At 54.9% G+C, this 9,712-nt stretch overlaps 1 protein-coding gene across 1 annotated transcript; it reads left to right on the forward strand.

Moving 5' to 3' along the window:
• Window positions 1-206: 206 nt before the first annotated feature.
• Ppp1r1b (protein phosphatase 1 regulatory inhibitor subunit 1B) lies at window positions 207-9,461 on the forward strand. Its single transcript, XM_051158480.1, has 6 exons — window positions 207-471; window positions 1,850-1,910; window positions 2,187-2,209; window positions 2,529-2,604; window positions 6,965-7,168; window positions 9,009-9,461. The coding sequence occupies exons 1-6, from the start codon at window positions 400-402 to the stop codon at window positions 9,128-9,130; spliced, it is 558 nt and encodes a 185-aa protein (XP_051014437.1). The 5' UTR covers window positions 207-399; the 3' UTR covers window positions 9,131-9,461.
• The last annotated feature ends 251 nt before the right edge of the window (window positions 9,462-9,712 follow it).

A 9,712-nucleotide genomic window follows, 5' to 3' on the forward strand; every position in this document is an offset into this window, starting at 1 on the left:
CGGGCTGGGACCCCAGGGTTGGGACCTGTGGGGTGCAGCTTGCAGAAGCAGAGGCGCAGAGAGGAAGGAGACAGAGGGAGAGCAGCCAGAAGCTGGTGGAGTGAGGCCGGGGGCAGCCCGCTGAGACCTGCGGAGAGCGCAGGTCGGGAGCCGGAGCTCCGCGCCCCATCCCTGTAGCGCGCAGCCGAGGCGCGGGGACCGTGAGTCCTAAGCTGGGGACGCCGAGCCCGGTGCTACAGGCGAGCCCCGCGGTCTAACCCTCCAGCCCTCGCGGAGCGCGGGATTTTCCTGGGTGCGAGGACACTGCTCCTCCTCCGCGCACCACGCGCTAACAGTAGCTCCGGACAGCCGGACAGCGGGCAAGGTTCATCCCTACACCCCAGGAGCGCGCAGCCCGCCATGGACCGAAAGAAGATCCAGTTCTCTGTGCCCGCGCCCCCAAGCCAGCTCGACCCCCGCCAGGTGGAGATGGTAAGGGGGCCGAGCCCCATTCACATAGCGCCCTCACCACACAGCCCGGCCGGTCCCCTGCTGAATCCTGCCTGGACTGCCGGCCAGGCGCCCCACAGGACGGGGAGTTCACTGGAGGCTCCTAGTAACTTTTCTCCCCAAGACCTTTGAGCCGATCTTGGGGCGGGAGAATTCTTGCAGTGAGCGTCTGGAGGCAGTCTGTTCGTGGGACCGCTCTTTTGGCCCTTACATAGCCCCGCTAGGCTAGTCCATTTCCCACGGGGACCACGTCACCCTGGTGGCACCCTTATGGGCACAAAGAGCTCAGGCGTCTGACGCTGTCACTTCAACCACTTAGGGTCTAGAGGACCACGGTTTCGCCCTATAGACCTGGTCTGGGGGTCCCCAGAATGTTGTTTTTGACTACTTACTGGATCAGGACCAAGAGCCACAACCCCAGGGAGGTGAACCTTCTTTGGGGGTTGGGAGACCTACAAAGGTGTGCGGGGTGGGGGTGAGGGTGGGGGATTGTGGAGTGGAGAGGTGGTGGAGGCAGAGGGCTGTACTCCTCGACCTAGCAAGGACACTTGTTGCTGAGATGCCACTGGCTCTGAAGAAGGCATGGAGAATTGGGCAAAGCCCTTCTTGGGGTGTTTGGTTCGGGTGGGCTGAAGCCTGGGCCTAAGCAGTTTTTGGCAACAACCATTTCAGCTCCAATTACCTAGGCCTCTCTGCATTTCCCTGGAGCTCCAAGGGGACCTAATTAACTGACAGTTGGTCTGATTGCCAAGCTAGGGGTGGGCCAGGAGAACAGTTTTACTTTTTTTTTTTTTTTTTTTTTTCCATGAGAACTGGGTAAAGATCTCCACAGCTTGAGAAAGAATGTGCCAGGGGCCCAGACTCAAACCCCTAGAGACTCCAGCAGACCCTTGGGTGTCTGGGGGCTCAGGCCCACACCTGAGCCTCAGGTACGGATGGAGGTGCCTGCAGTAGCAGCCTCCGACCCCTTCTGCAGCTGAGCCCAGCACTTGAGCTGACCTTTGGTGGGCAAGGGTCATGGGTACCTCCCTCAGAGTGCCCACAATGACAGTAGGACCTGTCACCACTTTTGGCTTCTAGAGGGCTTTCTATGGTAGCTGTGGACTGGGACCATCTGGACAAGGAGTCAGTGGATGATCTTTCTAGTCCTTTGGACCCGGTGTGTGCTGTGTGACCTTGAGCAAATTGCTGAACCTTTTCTAAGCCTCGGACTTTTCATCCCTGTGAAGTGAAGAGACTGAGTGAGCTGCCTTTGATTCACAGGCTCCCTGAGGACTCCAAAGCCCTGTTTCCAGCTGGTAAAGGAGATGCTGAGGGCTCTATAGGGTGTTTACCTTGCTCCCTTCTTCCATCTCCCTAGATCCGGCGCAGGAGACCGACCCCCGCCATGCTGTTCCGGCTCTCAGAGCACTCCTCGCCAGGTAGGGCCCCTGTCCACCCACCCCACCCACCCCCCCCCCCCCGCAGCTCTCTGGTGGCTTTCTGAGGGCCCCCATGAGACAGGGGGTCTGGCTGGAGACTGGAGGCCTGGAAGGCCAACTCAGCTGGGTTGGTTTACTCTCTTGGCACCTGTTGGCACCAGGAGTGAAGGGCACACTTTTGCTGTCCCGAAGACCAAGGCTTTGGGGAAAGTAACCTGATTCTTTTTTCTCTTCCTCCTTGGTCATGATTGGTGTTTGCCTGGTGGCCTTTCTTAGAGGAGGAGGCGTCTCCCCACCAGGTGAGTTTCCTGGGGTGGCTGGAAGGACACTTGGCTGGGCCCTGTGGGGTGGGGAGGACAGATGCCCTCAGAGCCAACCTAGGCCATCACAGGACATATTAACATATCCATCGATTTTCCTTGGGAAAATCCTGCTCTGCACGTCACCCTCTCTCTTAGTGGGGTGGGGTGGGGTGCACATGACGGAGGGTCCTGCTCTGAGCCAGGCTTCTGTGTGGCCTACGTGTCCTGTGCTCTATCAGCAGAGTTGCCCCCACTGGAGGGAGGGTAAGGGAGGGGGGTCTCTGGGGAGCTCACTTCAGCCGCCTCTTCCCTGTAGAGAACCTCTGGAGAGGGCCACCACCCGAAGTCGAAGAGACCCAACCCCTGTGCCTACACTCCCCCATCGCTGAAAGGTACCAACCCTAGCTCTCCATCTGTCATGTGGTCTCCTGGAGGCATGCAGCTGGGCTGACGCGGGGGAGGAAGAGGAAATGTCAGGGGCAGAGAAAGGGCAGCTGTGGTCTTAACAGTAGGCTGAGAGGTTGAAAGGGAGAGCTGGTTAGCCCCACAGGACGAGACGCATTGAGGGGAGACACTCTGGGGGTGTCTCTACTGGGCCACGCTCACCCCCTGCTTTGCCCTCTGGCTCCACAACCCTGCACAGGCTGCAGCTGCGTCTTGGACTCTCCTTTGTCTGATTTCCTGTCAAGGTGCCATTCCTGTCACATATTGCCAGGTGTCAGTGGTGGGCACTGGGCGAAAAAGATGAATAAGTTTTTTTTGTTGTTGTTTTTATTTTTTGTAGGCTCACAGCGTAGCTCAGTGGAAGAGCGCTTGAATGACATACATAGGGCATCGAGCCCCTGCTTACAGCCCTGGTTTTGTTTGTTTGTTTGGTTTGGTTTTTCAAGACAGGGTTTCCCTGTGTAGCCTTGGCTGTCCTGGATTTCCTAGGTATACCAGGCTGGCCTTGAACTCACAGAGATCAGCCTGCCTCTGCCTCCTGGGTGCTGGCATCACAGGCGTGCACCACCATACCTGGCTTACAGCCCTGATTTAAAAAAATAAATAAAAAGGCAATATGATGGCACAGAGCTCTCTAATCTCTCAGCCTTTTGGAGACAGAGGCAGGCGTGTTTCTGTGAGTTCAAGGCAAACTTGGGCTATGAGAGATTGCTAGGCCAGCTAGAATTGCACAGTGAGACCCTATCTCAAACAAACAAAAACATCCCAAACGAAAACACTCCCCCCTCCCCAACACACACACACCATACTTAGGAGGCAGAGGCAGGAAAACTGCTATGGAGGTCAGCTTGGCCACACAGTGAATGCCCAGCTAGCTAGGACAACACAGCAAGACTGTGTCTCATAAAGAAATGAAAAAAAAAAAAAATGAGTAGTTTGTTCCCTGGCCTCCAGGGTCCTTTGCTTCTAAGGGTCAGGGAGAGTTTGCAGGAGGGACAGTGCTAAGGCTCATGGAATCAATGAGCCAGGAAAGGCAGGCAAAAGGAAGGCAGTGTGCAAAGGGCTGGTGGTGTGAATCTAGGTTTTAGGGACAGCCAGAGGTTTGGTTTCTGCCCAGGGAGCTGTGGGAGATACATCTGAAGGAAGAGCAGGTGCACGGTGAGTGTGCTAAGCGTGTGCAAGTGTGCCTCTTCCTAACTAAGTGCCAGTGGCCTAGCCACCCCCCTCTGGTGGCCCTTTCTGGCCTGTCCCCCCTCCTCTTGGTGCTGGGGGCAGGGGAGGGGGCACGCATGCACCAAGAGCTCCCCCAGGTGGGTGGGTTTAGTATAGTTTCCCAGCACCAGCCAAGGTCAACAGGTGCACCCACATTGGCTCGCCTGCCAAAGCTGGGGACAAGGAGAGACGCTAGGAAGCCAGGAGAATGGCTCCCCTTCTCCCAGGACAGGAAAATGAAGGGGGGAAGCTGTAACAAGTGACAGGGTGAAAGGACTTCCTGTAGGGACGTGTAGAAGGGCTTACAGCAGGCGTGAAGATAAGCGGCACATTTCCAAGGAGTATAAGAACTTGGCCTTGAGACTGGGTGTAGAGCACGGACACAGCACACGTGAGGCCCTGGCTTCCAGCACCAGCACCCTGTGAACCAAGTGTGGTGACACGTGCCTGTAAGCCTAGTAGCACCCGGGAGGTAGAGCCAAGGGGATCAGAAGTTCGAGGTTATGCTCAGTGACTTTGAGGCAAACTTGGGATCCATCATGAGACTCTATCTTAGATAGATAGTGTGCCTCTTCTCCACTCTGGGCTGAGTGAATGTGAGGGAGAAAGTGTCTCCTCGCCCACCCACACACCCTCGTCCTTTTGGGGGAGGGGCTGGGGATGGGATCCAGGGTCTTACACACTATAATGCTGAGCCACACCCCTGGTTCAGCCCTCCTTGACTTTGGTACTGCACTTGGGGAGTGGGCTGAGGTAGGAGTTTAGGGCCTGGAAATTTCTTGTGCACCAAAAGATGACAAAAGATTTGCCTATGCTAGCCTCTCTGGGCTGTATCCACAGAGTCTGGGAAGGGAGAGACAGGGTTGTGGAACGGAGTCAGGAGAGAACTCAACTGGGGTACTTGAAAATGATTTTTTGTTTTTGTTTTTGTTTGTTTGTTTCTCGAGGCAGGGTCTCTATGTCTTTCCTTGGCTGTCCTGAAGCTCTCTCTGTAGACCAGGCTGGCCTCGAATTCACAGAGACCCATCTGCCTCTGCCTCTTGAGTTCTGAGGTTAAAGGCGTGCGCCACCACCTACCTTCTGGGTTCGTGAATCTTAAAAAGGAAGACTTGGGCTGGGCGTGGTGGCGCACGCCTTTAATGCCAGCACTCTGGAGGCAGAGGCAGGAGGATCGCTGTGAGTTCAAGGCCAGCCTGGTCTACAAAGTGAGTCCAGGACAGCCAAGGCTACACAGAGAAACCTTATTCAAAAAAAAAAAAAAAAAAAAAAAAAAAAGGAAGACTTGGGGTAGGAGGATATTATTAGGGTCTGAGACATGGAGAGGAGGTATGAGGAGACAATGTGGTAGGGAAAGTGTAGACTCTCGAAGGCCCAGCGAGACATGAAGGCATGAGAGACTTGAGCTAAGGCAAACAGGAGCTCACGGGGTGCCAGCGCGGGTGCTGTGCACACCTATTATCACAAAAACTTATTCTCCTCCCCAGCTGCCTGCCTGTCACCTCCTCTCCCCCAGCCCAGAGGCCCTCTATACCAAGATGGTTCTATCTGGCAAGCTTAACGCTTTCTGGACAAGGGAAAATGCCTGTCAGGGCTTGGGTTTTGTAGGGCAGGATTCATGAGTCCTCCGGGAAGGGTGGACAGCTCTAAGCCTCAGGGGATCAGGCGGGCAAAGGGTGCTTCCAGGTCAGGTCAGAACTCTCTCAGTTGGCTCAAGGTGAAGCTTTGTCAGGTCCCCAAGGCCAGGGCAGGGCAATTTATTGCGATTTTATTGCCTGGGTAGCTTGCCCACAGCCTGCGGGAAGAGGTAGGTTGGGAGCTGGGGGCAGGGCGGGGCATGGGGCACACACAATGCGCCCTCTGTGCCTGTCCCTGAGTTGGCAGGAGTGCAGGGCCCTGCTCAGTGCACCGGAGGCTTCCAGCCTACCCCCTGGGCTGCTAAGGGGAGGAGCCCCTGTTGGATTAAGTAGCCAAGAGGCACTGACCACTGCAAAGAGACCAGTCTGGGGCCAGTGAAGCCAGTGTCTCGCCCACTCTAAAGTCCTGATAGTCCCTGGCCCCTCACTGACTCTGCTCTAGTCTTTTGCTCTGTTTGAGGAGGAAGGATCTTTATGTAGCCCAGGCTGGCTTAGACCTTTGTGTAGCTAAGGATGCATTTGAACCCCTGATCCTCCTGCCTCTACCTTATGGATATGCTCCTGCTAGGAACAAAGCCCAGGGGTCTGTAAATGCTAGGCAGGTAGTCTGTCAACGGATCTACACCCCCAGTCCCTCCACCCGAGTCTTAACCCAATAATGTTCCTTCAGACCTTGCCGTTCCCCAGAACCCCCAACCCATCCCTCCCTTCCTCCCTCCCTCTCTCCCTCCCTGCTTTTCATCTTTGGGAAGCCGCCCACACTGTTCCTTTCCAAGGCTGAATCTGAGCAGGTCTTCGTGGTGGTGGTGGTGGTGGTGGTGGTGGTGGTGGTGTGTTGCTGTTTTCTGGGTCACCGCAGAGGAAGCTGGGAGATTAGGGATATGGGTCAAGACAGTGAGGGTTGCGTCGTACTGTCCACTTGTCCAGCAAGGACTTTACTGGCTGCAGAGTGCTGTGACCTCAGGCTCAGAACTGTCCCTGCTTTGGGAACCTGGGATGCTGGGCAGGATTGGACAGAGAGACATAGCAAGGTGGATTGTGAACAGTGTCAGGGAAAATGGCTCTGGTGTAGAGGCCTGGCGCCTTCTGCCTGGGGTTAACCCTGGCAGACACTCTCTGGTACCTGGGCACCTAGCTGTGTAAGCTCCCTGGCCAGAGAATGTTAAGCTGTTGCTGTGCTGGTCTGGTCTTGCCCAGCCAGGTGCCCTGTGGTGGAGGAGAGTTTTTCTGGTGCCAATCTCTGGGGGAGAGGGCAGCATCTTGGAAGGCTTAAGAGCCAAATATGATGAAAATGTACCCTGTTGTTCCCACTTTGGTTTGACACTCCCCGACGGTGGAGTGGATTGCGGCCTTTTGCTGTCAAACACAAGCCCCTTAGGGCACCACCTCTCCCTCAGTTGCATGCATGAGCCGTTCCTCCAGCTCGGCTGACCCTTGTCCCTCTCTGGGTCCCCTCTGCCAGCTGTGCAGCGCATCGCTGAGTCCCACCTGCAGACCATCAGCAACTTGAGCGAGAACCAGGCATCAGAGGAAGAGGATGAGTTGGGGGAGCTTCGGGAGCTGGGGTACCCAAGAGAGGATGAAGAGGAGGATGAGGATGAGGATGAAGAGGAGGATGAGGAAGAAGACAGCCAGGCGGAGGTCCCGAAAGGCAGCAGGATGATTGGTAAGCTGAAGGGACTGTGGTCTGTGGTTTCTGCTGCCATGGGTCAGGCATGGCTCTTCCAGAAGGATCTTGTGATGCCCTCTGTGGCCAGCTCCTGAGACCTGGCATTCCCCCCACCCCCTCCCCCACCCCATGCTAGTTTAGGTTAATCCTTTATCTGATTAAGTTTTCCCCATTGCTCATCCCTTTCTGAAAATTTAGGCAAGGCACAGGACAATTGGACTCACTCCCCACAGAAGTGAATTATGAGGAGGTTCAGAGGCAAAAAGAAAACCCAACATTCCATTTCCTGCAGTTCTGAACCTAGCATGTTCCCTCTCCCCCTCCCCCTCCCTCCTCCTCTCCTCTCCTCTCCCCTCCCCTCTCTGTCTCTCTCTGTCTCTCTCTCTGTGTCTCTGTCTCTCTCTGTCTCTCTCTTTGTCTCTCTGTCTCTCTCTGTCTCTGTCTCTCTCTGTCTCTGTCTCTCTCTGTCTGTCTCTGTCTCTCTGTGTCTCTGTCTCTGTCTCTCTCTGTGTCTGTCTGTCTGTCTGTCTGTCTGTCTGTCTGTCTGTCTCTCTCTCTCTCTCTCTCTCTCTCTCTCTCTCTCTCTCTCTCTCTCTCTCTCTCTCTCTCTCTCTCTCTCTCTCTCTTTTCTCTCTGGTTTTCTGGTCTCTTCTCTCCAGGATCCCTGACCCTAGTCTCTTTCCTTACTAGGAAAGGGCGAGAGAGTGCCCTCTAGTGTCCAGATGTAGAATCGAGGATTTAAGAGCCAGTCAGGCATCTAAAACCTACACAGGAGGCTTTAGAGCCAGAGAACCTATAGGAGACCCTGACACCCAGGCAACTAGGCAGAAAGACCTCACCCCCTCCCGTGGTTGTGTCCTTCATGCCACAAGAGGCTATGCTTCATCTATTTCACTTGGTGCACATTATGCTTTTGGGAATGACAAGCAGTCTCCCTCTTAAAGCGTTTGGTCCTTAGCTGGGTGGTGGTGGCGCACGCCTTTAATCCTAACACTTGGGAGGCAGAGGCAGGTGGATCTCTGTGAGTTCGAGGCCAGCCTGGTCTACAAAGTGAGTTCAGGATGGCCAGGGCTACACAGAGAGACCCTGTTTCGAATTAAAAAAAAAAAAAAAAAAGCTTCGGTTCTTGAGCTGAGACAAGATGACTTGGATCTCCTCTCTGCATCTCTGGTTGTGAGGACATCAGAAGGCTGGAAAGGCTGAGTGAACTCCTTCTGAGAGAGAGAGACATACACCACCAGAACACATAGACAAATTGATGACAGCTGCTCCACTTCTAGCACTCCCGAGTGACTCTTAGGGAACCAGCTCTGTGGCGATTGAGAGGGCAGGATCTCATGGTGCAATCCAGGTCGGCCTGAATCTGAACAATGTTTCTCAGGTTGACCTTGAACTCAAAGCAATCCTCCTGCTTCAGTCTCCTGACTGCTGGCATTACTGGCATAAGCCTACTCACCCAGCTTCCTGGAGGTATTATGTTATCTAAGGTAATATTTTTCTTTTTCTTTTCGAGAAGGGTTTCTCTGTGTAGCCTTGGCTGTCCTAGACTCACTTTGTAGACCAGGCTGGCCTCAAACTCACAGCGATCCGACTACCTCTGCCTCCTGAGTGCTATGATTAAAGGCGTGCGCCACCATGCCCGGCTTCTAAGGTAATCTACACTGATCTTCTTACTTAGCATTTCCTTCAGAAGTGTGCTTGTGAACTAAGTCACGCGGCCAGTCATAGGGAGGATTCAATCCAGTGTTCTGCCGCGATGTCTTGGAAGCTTGACTCAAGCCATCAGACTGCACTAGATGGGTCCTCCACCTGTAGCTGTGTACCCTCTTTTTTCCAGTGGGGCAGAAGCTAACTTGTGGGCAGGGTCTGGAGGGGCCCTGGGAGCGCCCACCTCCCCTGGATGAACCCCAGAGAGATGGAAACTCTGAGGACCAAGCGACACTGAGTGGTGAGCTTTGAAGCAAGGAGTTGGGAGGGAGCTGGAAACCTCCCGGGCCAAGCCAGGCCTTCAGCCTTCTTTGTCTTTCAGAGCCTGGAAAGGAGTCCCAGCACCCTACTCCTGAGCCCGGCACATAAGCTCAGAGTCCTGCATCTCCCAGGAGGAAGTGCTCCCCCAGAAACCCACTCTGTCCCCACCCTACTTTGTACCCTTCCTTTCACCTGCTAGGGCTGCGGCTTCTGACTTCTAGAAGACTAAGGCTGGTCTGTTTGCTTTGGCTGAAGCCCAGAGTCCCCGATGCCTCTCCCTGCCAGTCAGTTCTCTCCTATTTACCCGGTGGGAGGGGGGAGGGGGGAGGGGGGAGGGGAAGAGAGCCCACATTGGAAAACCCAGAAGGCCAGAAACAAATATTCGCCCTTCACAATTTCTCCTCTCCAGATCCGCTCCCTTAGGCATAGGAGACCCACAGGGCAGGCCCTAAGATCTGGGGAAAGGAGGTGCTGAAAGCCACCTGCAGATGCCCTGAGATCTCCAACCCTCTTCCTATGGGAGTAGGAGTGGGTGGGGGGAGCTTTAAGTCCCCACCCCTCTCACAGACTTCC

This window comes from Acomys russatus, chromosome 16, assembly GCF_903995435.1.
Source record: "Acomys russatus chromosome 16, mAcoRus1.1, whole genome shotgun sequence".
In the NCBI taxonomy this organism is placed as follows: Eukaryota; Metazoa; Chordata; class Mammalia; order Rodentia; family Muridae; genus Acomys; species Acomys russatus.